The sequence below is a fragment of the Psammomys obesus genome, unplaced genomic scaffold (genome assembly GCF_907164565.1).
Source record: "Psammomys obesus unplaced genomic scaffold, mPsaObe1.curated_primary_1811, whole genome shotgun sequence".
NCBI lineage: Eukaryota > Metazoa > Chordata > Mammalia > Rodentia > Muridae > Psammomys > Psammomys obesus.
Genome location: NW_026587382.1, coordinates 499108 through 517701, shown reverse-complemented (window position 1 = coordinate 517701; position 18594 = coordinate 499108). Strand labels below are relative to the sequence as shown.

At 39.5% G+C, this 18594-nt stretch overlaps 1 protein-coding gene across 1 annotated transcript in view; it reads left to right on the top strand.

Annotated features, from left to right (window-relative positions):
* Positions 1-1664: 1664 nt before the first annotated feature.
* Positions 1665-18594, top strand: part of Sec22b (SEC22 homolog B, vesicle trafficking protein) — a 20155-nt gene continuing 3225 nt past the window's right edge. Inside the window, exons 1-4 of the mRNA XM_055603753.1 lie at positions 1665-1880; positions 7946-8055; positions 12400-12560; positions 14305-14451. Coding sequence (XP_055459728.1) covers positions 1806-1880; positions 7946-8055; positions 12400-12560; positions 14305-14451 — 493 coding nt within the window. The 5' untranslated portion in view covers positions 1665-1805. The remainder of the gene's footprint in view (positions 1881-7945; positions 8056-12399; positions 12561-14304; positions 14452-18594) is intronic.

Below are 18594 nucleotides of genomic sequence, written 5' to 3'. Positions count from 1 at the left end.
AGGAAATATCACAGAATAAATGTTTAGTAAAAAATAGAGACAATCTCCCTGGCAATTATGATTATGTAAACAGTCACCTCTCCCCTATGGCTTTTACCCAATTCTGTAATGTCAAGGCACGAACCCACCTGCTTTCTGTCATGGAAACATGTCCTCCCCCCTCCCCGCTTGCTGTTATAGGAACCCCTGCTCACAGACTTTCCCTTTAAAAATCCTGCTCACTCAGAGCTCAGGGTCCCACTTCTCTACTGCTGTATCAGTGACACTTGGGTCCCGAGTTCGATCGCTCTCGTAATAAAGCTCTCTTGCTATTGCGTTGAGTTGTCTCCTGGTGGTCTCTGAGGGTCCCATGACCCTGGCATTGCAGTAGAAGACATAACCTTTGCTGAGTGTAAGAAGTTAGACATATCCATATCTATAGACTATTTAAGATATATTATGATTCTACCAAATTAGGCATTATACATTCCAAAATTGCTTTCCACTCCACATTGTCTCTGTTCACAGCACTGTTGGTTTGTTTCTTATCTATTTCAGTTCTTCGGTTTTTCTTATAGAGTCAATCTCAAGGTCTCATTGAGTCTTAACTCAAAAGCTTCATGGGTAATTCTGAATAACTGCTGAAGGTGATTTAGTTCATAACAAAAGCATGTATTATTTAACCTATATCTATAGGAAAAAGAAAGAATCTCATCAGAAGCCAGGGATGGTGGCTCATGCCTGTAATTCCAGCATGTGGCAAGCCGAAGCACAATATGATTGTAAATACAAGCCCGGCACAGGTGAGTTCTAGGCTAACCCAAGCCGCATAGCAAGACGCTGTCTGGTGTGTGTTATATGAAGGACGGGAGATAATAGGCTCCAAAAGTAAATAAAAACCAAGTCATTAGAAAGCCTGGTAAGATTACCCTTTTCTATATCATGACAGAGGCAGCTGAGAGCTAGGCAAGCTGAATTACATATGTAATCCCTGAGTCCTGTACTTGTTCATTTATTCACACACACACACACACACACACACACACACACACACACACACACACATATTTGCTGATCCCTCTTTTAAATTTTCATGTGTATGGGTGTTTGACCTCTACTTTTGTCTGTGTACCACGTGCATGCCGAAGCTATATCCGCCAGAAGAGGGCATCAGATCCTTTGGAATAGTTATAGTTGGTTGTGAACCACTGTGAGTGCTCCAAGTCAAACTTCTGAAAGAGCAACCCTTGACCCCTGAACCATCTCTCCCGCCCCTATTTGCTGAACTCTTGCCACAAACTGTTTAAGAACCTCGTGAAAGGGTAAACATCCAAGCCAGAAAAACCTCAAAAAAAAAAAAAAAAATCTCTGCCGAGACATACACAGATGTATAAAATATAAATTTCTTTACAAAAAAGAAATTAAATCTGAAAATATATAACTCTTAAGTTGTTTCACACTCGGTTCACTTAAAAATTCACTCTCAGTTGCCCTTCTAGCCCTTTTCAGCTTGGGGACCACACTCCTCTTCAAGAGATACCACTTAAGGAAAAGAACAGAAATTCACGAGAGTGGGCGGGACTTGACTATTGGGGGGTGGGGAGGACAGACTGCGGAACTGAAGTTCCGGGGGTTGTGGTGCTCAGTGGGAAGCCAGTCGGAGGGACCGGTAGTGGAACGCTCTGAAGCCGTTTCCGGCCACCTCAGCGGGAAGCGGAGACGCCAGCCGCTTAGCTGTCGGGGAGCTGAGCTGGGGGTGTAACTAGCCACCGCGGGCGAAGGGAGGGCAGTGAGTGAGGCGGCCCGGGTCTCCGGAGTCAGGGAAGATGGTGCTGCTGACGATGATCGCCCGCGTGGCGGACGGGCTTCCCCTGGCCGCGTCGATGCAGGAGGACGAACAGGTAAGCTGCTGCCGGAGCCCCGAGCCCGCCAGCCCCTTCGAGCTCGCCGTGCTCCCAGCGGTGGCTTCCTTCCTTGGGCCGGCGGGACCCCAGCGACCTCGGAGGCCCTGGCCGCCCCCCAGCGCTCTTCTCCCGTTTGCTCGTGGAGAGGCTGTCTGGGAGAAGAATCCTGGTCTAAGGGGTCAGTGTTTGGTGTGACCTGTTCTCCCTTCAACAAACGCTGTGAAGAGGGGTATCTTTGTCTAGTTGTAATCACCCAGTTTGCGATGACTTTTTAGGGACTTTCTTCAAATTCAGGGCTTTAATTTTCGGCTGCCCCTAAGGCTGCTGGCTGATACATCTGGGGAAGAGCAACCCCTCATTTCTGCACCCCGTTTTCCTGTAGCACCTGATCCTTGACCTAGCCTGATGACATCTGCTGAAAGTGGATGAAGTAATAGTGACATTTAGAAAGCTGTCAAGGTTCAGGACTGCGCCTACGTTCACAGTTATGCCTGATTCGCACCTGCTCTATTAAAGCATATTGTTCAGATGAGCGCAAGAACATGATCTGAACAAAGGAAGGTGGGGTGGGTCTTAGAGAACACGTACTTTGACAAGTATTTTTCCCGTGAAGGGTAGCAGTCGGGGTCAGAGGGGCAAAATCTGGTCAGCTGCATTGCTTTCTAATGAAGGAGAGGGATCAAAGTAGATTTGAAATGCTATTTAATATTAGTGGACCCTTACACTCTGCTTTGATAATTTCCTGAAAAATTTGTTGAATGTTTCTTGATTTTAAACATGGTTATTTCTTTGTTATTGATCTGTCAAAAGGAGTTTAATTGATGAGAAATTCTCCACAGAAACATTTGTGTGTGTGTGTGTGTGTGTGTGTGTGTGAGTGTGTGTGATTCTGTCATTTTCCTTTAGTAATTTTGATTTTACATAGGTTCTTTTCTCAACTTTTAAGGTCTGCAAAGCCAGCAGTCTTAGATTTTTTTCCATCATAATGTCGTACAGAACATTGTAAAGTGCCTAGGGCACGACCAAAGGGTCCTGGGTCTGCCACGTGCAGTATGTCTTCATCCTCATCACCCGTGTTACAGTGTGTGCTCCTATTACCCTTCATAGAGAAGGAGAATGGGAGGCTTACAGAGAACAGGCCACTTCTTAAAGTCACACAGCTAACAAGTAGGGTACTGGAATGTGTCACGGGTTTTGTTGGTTTGTTTTGGAAGTTGATCTGTTTTTAACCTACCGTGTTCACATTTGGGGCTGGATGATTCTTTGTTGTGAGAGGTTGTCCTGTGCCTTGTGGAGTCCCCGTCCTTGGTCTCCACTTCTAGATGGCAGTAGTACATTTCCTGCCCTGTTGTTCTAACAACTCAAACTACTTTTAGACATTTCCAGAAGTCGCTTTAGGGACAAAATGAGTCCTGGTTGAGAATTGCTGCTTACAGTAAGCAGTGTTTTATTAAGCTACTGTTTTTTAAAAATCAGTATCAGTTTGGCTCTTAGTTTCTAACCATTATTCTGCACTGCCTTGTTTAAGACTTCTCAACCGCATACTCACTTCCTACTAATATAGAAATAACTTTTTTAAAAATTGGTGCAGGCTCTGTATAGCTAGAGCTTACCTTGAACTGATCCCTCTGCTTTAGCCTTTTGAATGCTACAATTGCAGGTATACAGCAGCACACCCAACTCAGAAATAACCTAAGACATAGATTGTCTTGACCACATAGTCTTATATTAAGTACTGAAATTGTCAGAGCCAGAGTAACTCATTTGTGCTGCTAGGTTATTTACTAGGCACCAGCCCTATACAGGCTCTTAGCTGTCTCGGCCCTGAGGAGCGCTGGCTATTCAGATAAGACAGGGAAGAGTGACACACACATGTAAGATAGACAGAGTATTGTACGCACTGGTGGCCGTGTGCTACCTAGAAATGTAGGCTCAGGGCAGGTATAGAGACGAACGTTTCTTCACAGACCCAGACTCTCTGACTGATATTCCTCTTCCTTTCCTCTTCCTTTTTTCTTTTTCTTCTCTACAATGGTATGTTTTTCCTTTTAGGATGTTTGCAGTTTCTTCTGTCTACCTTTTTATTCTACCACAAAATTGCTGCATTTAATTTTGTGCTGGGAGGGCCGTTGAGAGTTGGAAGAGGTGTTGAACTAACCAGTTAGACAATAGGGAACTCCAGTAAAAACAAGTGACCTGTTGTGCAGTTGGACTGCCTCCCTCCACTTATCATTTCAGGGTGCTACTGTAATTGCCAATAGAGGAAAATGAATGGTTCTTGGTTCTTGGTCCAACTGGCCTTTGACCAGCTAAGTTTATCAAGGATTTATAAATGATAAGACCTAGCTAAACATTCTTGGAAAATGCTAGTGATCTTTGGCAACACTGATAGAGGAAGTGGGAGGTGATGGGAGGGGACTCAGATGCACCTTCATGAGGCCGTCCTCCATGATGTCCATGATGGGGAGGAGCTTGGATGCTGTGCGGCAGTTTCGGGGTCACCCATGCTCCTGTAATTAATCTCTCATTGATGCTTAGAAGGTAAGCCTGATGTAGTCATTGGTTTGTAGAACAAAGCCAAAACTGATTTAGAAAGGTAAAAGATGATATTTGGAAGTGCTAGTTGTCCACTAGCCTAGGTGAGACAGGAAAAGCACTGAGATTCTGAGGCAGACCACTGCCTTGTACCTTTTGTAACACAGAGACAATCTTAAATATACCAGATGATCCCAAACATGCTAGTGGGTAACCTCCTGGCAGATTTAGCTGTCTTATTCTCTTCGTTACTGGATTTCTAACATATCTTATAAGGTAGGCAGAGTTTTGATTTCTACATAGACTAGAAAGCACAATCAGGGCATGTAGGTATTTTTAGCTGGGCTAACTGTCTGTGGGCCCTCTGTGACTTTGACGTTGAAAGCAAGCTATGTCTGTAAAGCACAGGTTATGTTTTCGTGGGGTCTCCATCATTTCCTACACAGCTCCTTTAATATTTCCTGTGAATTACATGATTGACAAGACATTGTCTGAAAGGTGGATCTACTGTTGAAATAATTTTAATCATGGACGTGGAATGTCATAGTGCTTGAAGCAGGGGCTGTGTGGTCAGATTATCTAGGTCAAATCATAGCTCTTCCCCTCTATAGGGATGAGTCCTTGCCTATAGGACTCTTAGGGTCCTTGGCAATATTTGTTTCTAAAATATAATACTGGTGTAATAATTCTAAACATATCCTAGAGTGATTATGATGATTAGATGAGTTAAATTATGTAAAGTGTTTAAAATAGTCACTGACAGAAATTGAGCATTAACTTTATTTCTGAAGTATTTTTCCAAATTCTAGCCTGTCTTTAAATTTACAAACAGGGATTGCATGTATTCTTTGCACAAAGATGCAATGAACAGAAATGGATGAATAATTTTTATACAATTAACATTAGAATTAATGTTTATGTAGAAAGTTTACTGACATATCACTAAAATGCTAATGATGTTTATTTCCTATAATCTTTACTCAAATGGTCTCATATGCTTTCCATCCCCCTTTTCCTCTTCTTCCTGTATGTGTGTGGTTAAAATTATATAATGAATTATACTGCAAGACTGACTTTATTTTTTACTTATCAGTTAAAAAAGCTGAATATTGTCTCATATCATTAAATATTCGATAAATAGCCTATTATGTGAATATGCCAGAAAAAAACCAAAATATTATTTAGCCAAGATGATTTTGTTCTTAGGACTGTTAATACCAGCTGAACCAGTATTAGTGTTGGTTGTCATTCTGTAATGTCTATGTAAATTTGCCCTAGTGCACAACATTGCTTTGTGTGTGTGTGTGTGTGTGTGTGTGTGTGTGTGTGTGTGTGTGTTTGTAAATTCTGAAACTGTAGCATGCTCCCAGCTGTTATTTCTTATAATTGGTATGACTTTTAGTTTTGTTCTTTTGGGTTATAGTAATACTTATGTCTTATAAAGTTAGGAGATTTACACTAATTTTTGTTTGTTGTGTTTTTGCTCGTTTGTTTGTGGGTTGGGTATTTTTGCCATTGTTTTTTTTTCAGCTGTGCCTTTAAGGTGTTCATCTGCCTTTAGCAATTGAAAAAATTGTTATTTTATTGGTTTAGGAATAAAGATTGCACATAAGTATTTTTTAAGATCCCTAGGTGAGTCCAATGTGAAGCCAAGGTTGAAAATTATATATAAATTGATCTTTGTTATCACCTAATAATACTTCCAACGTTAGTCACATCCCTTACTTGTGTTGGTTGTGGGTTCAGATCTCTTCATGCCACATAATGGCATGGTGAAGCAAACAGATTGGTAAATACCATTCACATAGGAAAATAGGATGTTATGTACTACTTCTTACTGCCTGAAAGCGTGTGACGTTTACTAACGTGCTGGCTGCCCAGCTGTAGATGGATGTATACATGCATATTGCTTAATATAATGCCAATATAATGTTGTTATAAGGTTCTAGTTATTATAAGGTACTGTTTAATGTGTGAATTGATATAATATCTACATGTATGCATATACTGATACAAAAGCATTTCTCAAATGAGTGGCATTATAACTGTTAACAGATCATTGCCATAGCAGTAGTGCTAAAGGAGATGAATCCACAGCTAATGCACTGAGTGGGCTCTGCCTGACTCTTGCTATTTTGTGCTTATTCGTTACCTCATTTATTTTGATATCTCAGGAAAAATACTTGTATGCCATGTCATTACTGCCTCCTTGTTTGTACTATTAGCTCAGTAGTATACTGTCTGGAAGCTTAATATTTCATGGTGTGCTCCCTCAAAGTTATTCCTAAGACTCAGACTCCGGGAGAACTAATGTGAGCACTTTTATTTCAGTGTTATGAAATATCTACCAAAGGAAAGCTAGTCTGTCTTTCAATGCTAAATAAATAATTACAAAAATGAGATAATTAGTGCTTTCTGTCACATGGCAGTGTGCATAAACTGGGTGGCTTATCAACAACAAAAGATACTTCTCTACGTCTAGACCCAAGAAGTCCAAGATGACAAGGCTCGCAGATTTGGTGTCTGCTTCTCGTTCATAGGTAGCAATTCTGTGTGGGTCTTCATGTGGTACAGGGGCCAAACCTAGCTTTCTGGAATTTCATACAGTGACATCAACCTCAACCGTTAGTGTGCCATCCTCCAAATGCTCCACTTTTTTTTACCATAGGCTTGGTGGTAGAATTTTTGGCATACAGATTTGGGCAGTAGAGATCCTGAGACAATAGCTAGCAGAAAGTCCTCTTCCCCTCCCCAGGAAGAGGGTGAATTGACAATGTGTGTTTGTTTCTCATTCTTCATGTACTGTTTTTCTTCTTTGAATATGGTAGGTTAGTAAGGTCTGACATTTACTCTTTCAAAGTGACACAACCACAGTATACCCCTCCTTTTCTTTCTAATAACTTGTTCAGAGAAATACTAACTATACCATTTGAATGTTACCCTTTTTGCACATATTCCTCTTTATTCAAATTTGTTACCTAAACTGGAGAACCAAATAGATTCATGTAATAAAAGAGAGTTGGCCTTTTTACCTAGTTGCAGTGGTATTATTCATTGATTTTTCAATCACAGGCATACATACATAGTTTTGCTTTAATGCTCTTCTGCCTTTGTGGAAAATTCTGTTGATACTCCAGCATTAAGTGAGATTCATCAGTCGTTGGTTCTCAGAACTCTCTCCAGATTGTGGTGCAGGATACACAGTTACTGACAGTGGCTGAGGAGAAGGGTATTGACCTAATAGTAAAAAGAAGAGTGCCTTACATGTTGTCGACATGCATACTTTTGCTTCTTAGCAATTATGTACCGGGAGCTTGGAAAAACTAGGAGTTAGGTTTTCTTATTTGTTCAAAAGTAAGACCTTTTTTCTTTATTGAAATGAATCTTACATACTGCTAAATGGAGGACCTTATTTACGTAGTATTCTTCTGATATTTCTAACTGATACTGATAAATTGATGACGTTTCTAACTGATGGTGCTTTGTGTGTATGTGTTAAATCCTTGAATGAAGTTATCTTCTTTCAGTCAGGCCGGGACCTTCAGCAGTATCAGAGTCAGGCTAAGCAGCTCTTTCGAAAGCTGAATGAGCAGTCCCCTACCAGATGTACGTTGGAAGCAGGCGCCATGACTTTTCAGTGAGTATGCCTCTGATTTCTTTGTGATCATTCAAGTACGAAACACAGTGATGTAACACCTTATAAGAGTATAACAATCGGGACTAGAAAGGTGGTTCAGCAGTTAAGAGAACTGACTCTTTTTGTAGAGGATCCAAGTTCAGTTCCCAGCGCCTATATCAAGTGGCTTACAACCACCTGTATTTCTAGCTCCAGGGCATCTGATGCTTTCTTGTAGCCTTTGAGTTATCTCACCTCATATGCATATGCCTCATATGCTCTGTTTTTAAATGTGCATTTAAAAATAAATGAACATACACATAGTTTTTTAATCCTTAAAAAATAATAGTACAATGTTGTTTTCTGTGTGATGCTTTATGTGTGTGCAGTATGCATGCCAGAGGACAACCTTGGGTGTCATCCTCAGGCTCCATCCACCGTTCTCTTTTTATCTTTTTTACCACAGTCTCTCTCACTGGCCTGGAACTCCCAAGTAGGCTAAGTTAGCTGGCCAGTGAGCCCCAGGGATCTCTGCCTGTCTCCTTCCTCAATGCTGGGGTTATAAATGTGTGTCATCACACCTGCCACTTAAAAAAAAAAAAAACATTCTAGGGATCAAACTTGGCTCTTCAAATTTGCAAGGTATGTAGTTTACCGACTAAGCAATCTCCCCAGCCCAGAATAACAGTTTCTTTAAAAGGTAGCTTTAAAAATACAGTCTCTTCATGGAAGCACTTTTTGGCCTCTATTTCTAGAAAACTGAAATCTAATTTCTTTTTTTTTTTTTTTTTTAGTTAACATGCTTGCTTATAGTAATTTAACTTGTTAGCCTGTGTCTAACAAATTCTATACTTACCATGCAATAATAGATAACTTTATGCTTTAGGAACATCTTGGAGCCAGGTGCAAATATGCCATTATTCCTGCTCACAGGCTTATTAACAGTGATACAGACCAATTCACAGAACATGTCCAAGGCATGGTTTTTCTTTTCAGAGAATTTCTCAGCAAGGATTTTAAGGGCATACATACATATTTAGCATATTTTTGATACATACGGAATAGACAATAAATATTTTAAAATTGTAAGAGTATTTAAAAGCTTCTAAGCCTGTGGCTATAGAAGTGGAGGGTTTCTGTTTGGTTTCCACTACTGGGGATTGAACCCAGTGCCCTCATGCATGCTAGGCAAGTACCCTACCCCTGGGTTATATCCCCAGCCATTTCATGGTTATAGATAATGCACAAAGCTAAGAGAGGGATGGAAGGAAGTGTGCTGCTTTTCTCAGTGCTGTACAGAAGTAAATTAAGGGTGGAGGGGTTTGTTTTTGTCTTAGAGAGGGTACAGTCCATCACGGCGGCAGGATGGGAAGGACTTGAAGTAACTGGTCCTGTTGTATCTGTAGTCAGGAAGCAGAGAGGAATACTGGTGCTCAGCTCACTTCATCAGTCCTGGCTGTCGGTCCATACATTACTGATATTTAGGGTTGGTCTTCCATCTTGATTAACTCAATGTAGAAACTCCCTCAAAGATATGCCAGGGGTTCTTCCAGGCATTTCTAGAGCCTGTTTAGTTGACAGTCAGTATTATCTATATCAGGAACTTTATTGGAGATGTAATTATCTGCAGATAATTGGTGTGAAATAATACATGCCAAGTTGAATCTTCAAAAAAACAGAAAGGATTGAAAAGGAAGGAGGTTACAGGAAGAGCACAACAAAATAAAAAAGGATCCAGTAAGTAAGCTTCGTCATATCAGCAGCTCAGATAGTAAAATCTTTTAGGACAAGGAGGAACTGCTTAGTTTAACCAAAACCCAAATAACAATACAGTGTTTAAGCAAACACTGTAGAAGAAAAGTACTTCATCTCATCAAAAACAAGTATATTTAAAAAAGAAAGTGGTAGACCCCATATTTTATAAGGTTATTAATTACATAGTCTCTAAGGCATTTTTATAGGTACTTTAATTTAAACACCAGATAATGTAGCCATTTGGCTGTATGAGTTAGGGTGCACCTGTAGTCTAGGCTGTCTGGAGGCTAAGGCAGGAGAGTCGCCTGGGCCCATGAGTTGAGACCAGCCTGTAGAACTTAGCCAAATGAATGCATATGTGTCCATTTAATTATATGATATAGTTATCTTCTATGTCCACAGGTTCTGTCTCCGTGGAAGCCATGTCGGTAGCCAAGGACCATGCTTTGAGAGTAGTTAAAAAAGTATCTGTACTAAACAGATGTGGGGTACAAACTTTTTTCTTATCATTATTTCCTAAACAATATAATAGCCATTTACAAAGCATTTATATTCTGTCACATATTTAAGGTGATTTGAACTCTACAAAAAGATACACATGAGTTTTATGCAGATACTGTTCTATCTTATGTAAGAGACTTGGGCATTTTCTAATTTTAGTAACTGTAGGTATCCTGGAAGTAATCCCTCAGATACTGTGGGGTGACTGTGTATCTCCACAGCGGAATAGAGAACGAAGAACTAGGAGAGATCCTGCAGACCTGGAAAGTAATTTTCTTCTGATTCCTGAAGGACTTTTACAATCTTTGTTTTTTTTCCTACAGAAGAGCTAGCAAAGGTTTATTATTCTTAGCCCTGTATTGTCTTGGGCCCATGTCTTGTAAGGAGCCAGTGCTCTTCCTGACAGAGGCATATATTCAAACAAGCACTGTGCTTTAGAGCAGGGCTGGTCAAACTTCCCACTTCCTATGCTTTTCTGTGCTCGAAATTTTTACATAACACTGAGTATAGCGGTACATAAAATAAGTATACAAATCAAACATTTACTGACTACAAATTATCTTTTAAATTTATTTTTATTTTTTGTTTGTTTTGTTTTTTGAGACAGGGTTTCTCTGTGTAGCCTTGGCTGTCCTAGACTCACTTCATAGACCAGGCTGGCCTTGAACTCACAAAGATCTGCTTGCCTCTGTTGGGACTAAAGGCATGTGCCGCCATACCCAGCTTAAAATTTATTTTTAGGTAATTCTTTGGTGTACAAATAAATTTGCTATTTACTTAAAACATAAGCAAATGTGCATGCTCATGAGATGAATGTGTTTTATTTTTACAGAAAGGGTTAAGTCTTGACTGAATCTTTTATTCTGCTGGGTGTAAAGTATATTCGATGTTTTTTCGAGTTTATTTTCATTTTGATTTTATAATCTTCAATGCTGAGGACACAGCTTTGCAAAACCATATTGTGCAAAATGGCAGAAGTATGGATAGGGCCATTTCAGAAACTGGTGGAAATTCTGTCCAGATTACAAGCCAAAAATTCATTTAATGAAATTTGCTAAAAAAAAAAAAAAAAAAAAAATAATGCAACTCAAGTCAACATTTCAAACAGGAACATTTGGAATTAAACATGCTAATAATAAAATGTGAACCAGGGTAGTGGTGCCGCCTTTAATCCCAGCACTGGGGAGGGAGTGGCAGGCAGATTGCTATGAGTTTGAGGCCAGCCTGGTCCACAGAGTGTGTTCCAGGACAGCCAGGACTACACAGAGAAACCTGGTCTCGAAAACAAGTACTGTGGCTAAAAGGTTTGAAAAGCTCATGTAGCTTAACTTTTCCCCAAGAATATTCTATAGTCACAAAGCTCCTTCCCAGAGTGCCAAAGAGCTCACTGTCACAAAAAGGAGACAGTTACATTGTAGAATGATTTCATTTGATTAGAATTCTTCTAGCCAGAAATAGGCAATGTGACTAGTTTTGAAGTGTCTTTTCTGTGCCAGTAAACATCTCACTTGACTTTCAGCTTTTTTCTCCATAAAATTTTAATTCTATTTTATGTTACGGCTGGCAGGACTTTAATATGTTTGTCATAGGGGGTCGGAGGGCAGGTGGAGTCATCATACCTGTAGCTCTCAAAAATAACCTTAGCTGTGAATATATATTAACTGAAAAGTTGTGTAATGATAAACCGCTTTTTAGATATTTTTTCTATTTACTTTTATTTATAGAAGTGTTTTACTTGTGTATACATGTGCACATTTGTGTATACACGGCATGCATGCCTGTTGCCCACAGAGATCAGAAGAAGGCTTCAAATCCTATGGAAATGGACTTACAGATGGTTGTGGGCCACCATATAGGTGCTGTAATGAACTTAGATCCTCTGTAAGAACAATAATGTTCTTAAATGTTGAGTCATTCTTGCCAGCCCTGTTCTTTTGGCTATATATTTAATAGTAGGAAGATGGTTGCTTTCTTGGTTCTAACAATTTGAGATCTGAAATGAACTTTTTTCACTTAGATCATTTCGGGAGTTGATGTAGTACTAAAAATCAACCTGAACATGAAGCACTGTTACTACATAGATAATTTTTTCTTGCTTTTTCCCTCCAGCTACATTATTGAGCAGGGGGTATGTTACCTGGTTTTGTGTGAAGCTGCCTTCCCTAAGAAGTTGGCTTTTGCCTACCTAGAAGACTTGCACTCTGAATTTGATGAACAGCATGGGAAGAAGGTGCCCACTGTTTCTAGGCCCTATTCCTTCATTGAGTTTGGTAAGATTGCACCCTGTGTTTCTTTATTAAGGAAGTAAACACTATGGAAAACCTTTTTGATGCACTGCTTATAATATTGACATGAAAGCCCAGGAATTTGTCTAGAAAAAGATTTGATTTGTTCCCCTCTCCAAATTTACTTTTTGTCTTTTTAAATTGACTTCTTACTAGTAAATTCTTCTGGTTTTGTCCCTTTCCCTGTAGAATGTGTTCTTTTGTTGTTGTTTAGTTTGATTTCTTGTTAGGGTCCTTGTAACAGAAATTCTACATGACAGTCTATTTGACTACCTTAAAATAACTTGAGTTCTTTTCTCCAATCTATAGACACATAGACTAATTTTTTTGGAAATCAGGAAAAATGATTTTTTTTAGTAGTAGTAATCTCTAATTAGAAAATATATGGTATTTGAAAACTGTTTACTACATTCAGAAACAGCAAGTGTGAGTGTATTTGCAAAGGAATTATGGGCAGGTTCAGCACCAGCCTTCCTGTAAAGATTGTGCTGTCAGTAGGTCAAAGAAAATGCCCTGTGCACAGTAAGCATAGGAAGTGAGAAGAGGCAGAATCAGAATACATTGCTGAAGTCTGTAGTAAAAAAAACAAAACAAAACATTTTTATGCCTTAGACTTCCTAAAGTTTTTAAGTTTGTCATACAGGTACATCACCTTGCTTTATGGTAATAGAAAAAAAATTGGCCAGATGCTAATTTATATGATATATAGTTTTTTAAATGTTATTTTTCTGGATAATAAGTCCAGTAAATCCAGGTGAATAAGAAAAGTGTATCAAGGTTATGAGGAAATAGACGCGTACCCACATTAGCTTCAGGGGAATAAAGACAGGAATGGACTATAAGGTAACACCAGGTGTGGGGACTTGGGACCACAAACAGTCATTCCCACCTTCAAGCTGAACATGCAGGGGAAGGAGCAGTTTATGAACTGAAAAGGAGAGCATTTGGGGGAGACCAACTTGTTGGGGCAGAAGCTTTAATCCACAGTGAGTCCTTAGGAGAGCGGGGGTGGGAGAGAAGGCCCTACCACACTGCCTGCTCCCTCCTACTGCTGGAGTTCCTTCATGACCTGGTCGGGAGCCCACTGATGTGCTCCATACAGGTCAGCTTCCCAAACTGTAGGAGAACGGAGTCCAGACAAAAGCCGAGTCAAAGGTATTGGCACACACAGCAGTAGATTGTTTTGGCAAAAGTTGAAAATATTTCTGATAGTAGGTCATTCCTACAGTTTTGAGAAATGCAGACATAGGCTGCAGATGAATGAAGCTAGAGTTCTGTACTGGATTTTTGGAAGCTTTCTATTATGTTTGATTTGAAGTTGAATCATAGGGTAAGTTTGGAAAGTAGACTGCTGATTACTAACTCTCTTAATATGCCAGTGTCATTTCAGGGGATGCATAGAATTAAGTGATTATACCGGAATACAGTTTGAAATTTTTCTGTCTTCAGGAAAGGTCTACTAGAATGGGTCTTAATATTTCTAAGGATTCTGATAATAAATGCCATGGACTCAGAGGTGTCCAAGGGAGAGTTCTCCTATTCTCTCTTAATCTTTTAGAGCCATCTTGTAGACGATGAGGTCAAAGCCAACAGTATATATGGCAGATGTAGGAATAAACTCAAGACTGTGGACAGTGGCTGCTCTAGGAATAAATTCAAGTTCTGATTACCTCCTTCAGTGACTTGATGGACAGGAAAATTGTTAATGGTTGCCTAATCATCATTCTAGATACCTTCATTCAGAAAACCAAGAAACTCTACATTGATAGTCGTGCTCGGAGAAATCTCGGCTCCATCAACACTGAACTGCAAGATGTGCAGAGGATCATGGTGGCCAATATCGAAGAAGTCTTGCAGCGGGGAGAAGCACTGTCAGGTATCTGAAAGCGATGTAGAGAACAACTTGTCAGAGTCTAGCTGGGTCTCCAGAACTCACTTACCAGATATTGCTTATGCGCCAAGCTTCCAATGTGCCTGGCATGATTAGGTTCTGTGTATTGGAACAATGTAAAGGACCCACCCAAAAGCAGTTACTGTTTCTAAGAATTTACAACATTAAGCAAATTGAACACGAATATTTGTACACGTTAAGGAAATTAAAAAGACAAATGAGAGGCTGTTGCTTAAGGATGTGTTACATCTAAGGTGTCTTTTTGGGAGACATTATGGATTATGAAATGCCATTTTCATCAAGGTATTCCTCTTGAGAAACATTTAAACCTGAGACTATAAAAAAGATCTGATCTGCTCTCAGCTTCCTTTATTCAGTTAGTTGAGTGTCTGTTGCATGGAAGGTATTGTCCTCCATACATGAAAATGAGGAGACTGCAAATAGATGACATTTTCCCAAGTTTACAGGCGCTCTGTCTTAGCCAGGTCAGCATCCGTGCTGTTTGTAACACTGCATTCTGACTAGGTATTGCCTGTTCTTCAGGAACTGAATAGGTGCTTGCCCTGGTCCTTGTAGGTCAGGTCACACATCTCCTACCTTGAACACTTAAAATACTTCATTGTACAATCTCTAGCATGTTCTGTGTAGTATGTCTGTGTATTTTTATTTATGTATTTTCATGTGTGCACATGAATATGGAAGCAAGGTCAGCTTTTGGTGTTCTTTTGTGGGTGCCATTCACCTTGGTGTTTTGAAGGGTGTATCCTTGGCCTGCGGTTTTCCAGTGATCCACCTACCTGTCACCCAGTGCTGCAGTTACAAGTGTGTGCCTCCCTAACTGACGCTGTTATGTCAGCTCTGGGGACTCAAACTCAGGTCCTCACGCTTGCCTGGCAGACCTTTACTGTCTGCGCTGTCTCCTCAGCCCTTTTTATTATTTATTTGCCAGATTTAAAAATATCTTTTTTATGTGTGTATGTGTTTTATTACATATATGTGTACGACTGTTGTGCATACTTGCTATGGATATATATAAGATGGGTATATATGGATATATATAGAGAGATATATATCGATGTATATCTCTATATATGGATATATATATCTACATATAGATGGATAGATAGATATATGGATATATCTATATCTATATATTCAATGTCAGAGGGCAAGTTCAAGTATTGATCCCTACCTTCTATGTTATTGAGAACTCATGGGATTTGTTTATTTTGTTTGTTTGTTTGTTTGTTTGCTTAAACTCAGACAGTGTCTCTCTATGTAACCCTGACTGGCCTAGAACTCATTATGTAGATCAGCTTGGCTTTGAACGCAAAGAAATCCACCTGCTTTTACCTCCCAAATTCTGGGACTAAAGGCATATGCTACCACACCATGAGACAGTGTCTCTTGGTCTGTGAGCTGGTCTGTGAGCTGGTCTGGGAGTTCTCATGTCTTCTCTCCTCACACTTCAGAGCTGCAACATCTGGCTTTGAATGCATTCTGGGGCTCTGAGCTCAGATCCTCATGCTTGTATGACAAATGCTTTATCTACCGAGCCATCTCTCTAGCCTGTGTCAGATACGCTTAAAGAATATAATTGTTACTAATGTGCCTTAAATGTATACTTTATATAAGTATAAAGTATAAGTATATACCTACATTTCACATAAATATTTAAATGTTTTATTTTTGAGATGGTCTTTAAACATTTTTAGATTAATGTATTTTATTTTATGCTTTTGAGTGTTTTGTCTGCATGTATGTGTGTATACCACATGTGTGCATGCGTGCACACTCACAGCGATCAGAAGAGGGCATCAGAGAGCACCTGGAACTGGAGTTAAAATAGTTGTAAGCCACCATGTGGATGCTAGGAACAGAACTTCGGTTCTCTAGGGGAACAAGAGTTGTTCTTAACCACTGAGTTATTCCTCTAGACCCTGAGACAGGGTTGTACTGTGTAGCCCTGACTTGCCTGGATTCATTTGCTTCTGCCTCCTAAATGCTGGCATTACAGGTGTGTCTCACTATACCCAGTTTATGTAAACATATTTAAAGCAAATTAAGACCGTATGTAAAATAAAGTAGAAATTTTTAGTGATCATGATTGAATTACCTAGAATAATTTTAAGTTATAGGTAGCTAGATAAAATTAGATTAAAATATATGTGATATTTAATGTGATGGACATGTAAGCTCTTCACTTATGTGTGTTTTTATGTGTAGTGTTTGTACATGTTTATGTGGGTGTGTACATGCTGTTGTGTGTCTGGAGGCCAGAGGTGGATGTCTGGTATCTTTCTCTGCTGCTCTCTACCTTATTTTTATTTTTGTAAGATTTATTTCTTTATTATTATTATACAGTACACACCAATAGAGGGCACCAGATCTCATTATAGATGATTGTGAGCCACTATGTGGTTGCTGGGACTTGAACTCAGGACCTTTGGAAAAGCAGACAGTGCTCTTAACTGCTGAGCCATCTCTCCAGCCCTCTCTCCACCTTATTTTTAAGTCAGGCTCTCTCACTGACACTGAACTTGGAGTTCCTTGATTCATCTAGGCTGGCCAGTGAGCTGCTAGTGTGAGTGTACAGACATACAGTGCCACAATAGGCTTCTGCCTGGGAGATGTGGATCTGAACCCAGCTCATCGTGTTTGAAGGGTAGTTTCTTTTCAACTAAGCCATCTCCACAGCTCCAGGCTCTTTGAAGAAGGATTTTTATGAGTTTTCTATGTTTCACATACTTTTTTATTTCTCATCATAATGGTTGCAGATCGATTCCAGAATAAGTATTTCTAGTTCAACTTTGCTGCATATTCATTAGCAGGAAGCTTGCCTGTATTGTGCACTGCAGAATTTAACCTTTATGTCAATAGCCCTCAGTTACTGCAACATATAGCTTTATACTCTCTAAAACCAAATTTGAGTGTGTGCATTTTTATTATAATAGGCTTAGAATTTCTACCTGAGATGGACTAACAAAAATTTTTTTCTTAAACCCAAAATTTATGTATCTCCATATATGCACAAGGTAAGAGTTCTCTTGTAGAACTCCTGTTTGCTGCAGGACTGACAGTTACACTGACTGACAGGGTATGCCATTCTGCCTTTAAGATTTGCCTTAGGGAGATAAGAACTATCTTGGAGTATATGGAGTGAGGGGCAGGAGGAACACAAGTTCAAGACCAGACCAAGTTCCACAGCAGTACCCTGCCTTAAGAGAATAAATAATTGCTTAAAATACAGCCTTGTATAGTCTTTCACAAATTGTTTTTAGCAAAGTTGTAATAAGCAATGGTTTTGAAAGAGATTTAGCAAGGAGAGAGAGAGAGAGAGAGAGAGAGAGAGAGAGAGAGAGAGAGAGAAGTTCCTGGGGCAGGGGCAGTGTGCACTGAGCCATGGGTACAAGCTTCTCAAGAGAAAGGGTCATGGCAAATGGTATTGAATACTGACTGTATGCCCTGTTCTACGTACTTGGGATACAGTAGTAAAAACATTAGTTCAAAATTTCTGTCCAGCTGGAGATCTGTGTGTTAAACAAAATGAGCCAGACTCAGAATGACAAGTACCGAATGCTTGCTCTCATATGTGTTAATGAAACTAGAGAGGGACTGCAAGAGCAGTGGGAGAAATCTTAAAAGATGGGGAGAGGGGAAAGAAGTTAGCAGAATTCCTGTGATGGCAAAACAAAGGACACCAGGAAAATGAGGAGAGGGAGGGAGGAAGTTAAAATATAAAAAAGCATAATGATACATATATCTAAATAATGAAATTCATTACTTTGTATAATATTCAAAATTAAAATGGAATGGGAGAAAAAGACTCCTGACCAATGGAGATATCTTGTAATTGAATGGCCAGAGAGACACCTTGAACATCATCATGGTTATTTTTCTTCCCGAATGTTTTCTGTTTTGACTAGGTTTTTCGTTATTGCTAGGAGCAGTTGCTAATTTAGTAACTGTTGTGCTTATAATGGGTAATACCATATTTCTCAGTCAAAGCCAGTCTGTTAAATAACTCTAAATATTCCAAAACATTGTGGGTTTTTGTCTTTGGGTCTGTTCTTTCTTTCTTTCTTTCTTTCTTTCTTTCTTTCTTTCTTTCTTTCTTTCTTTCTTTCT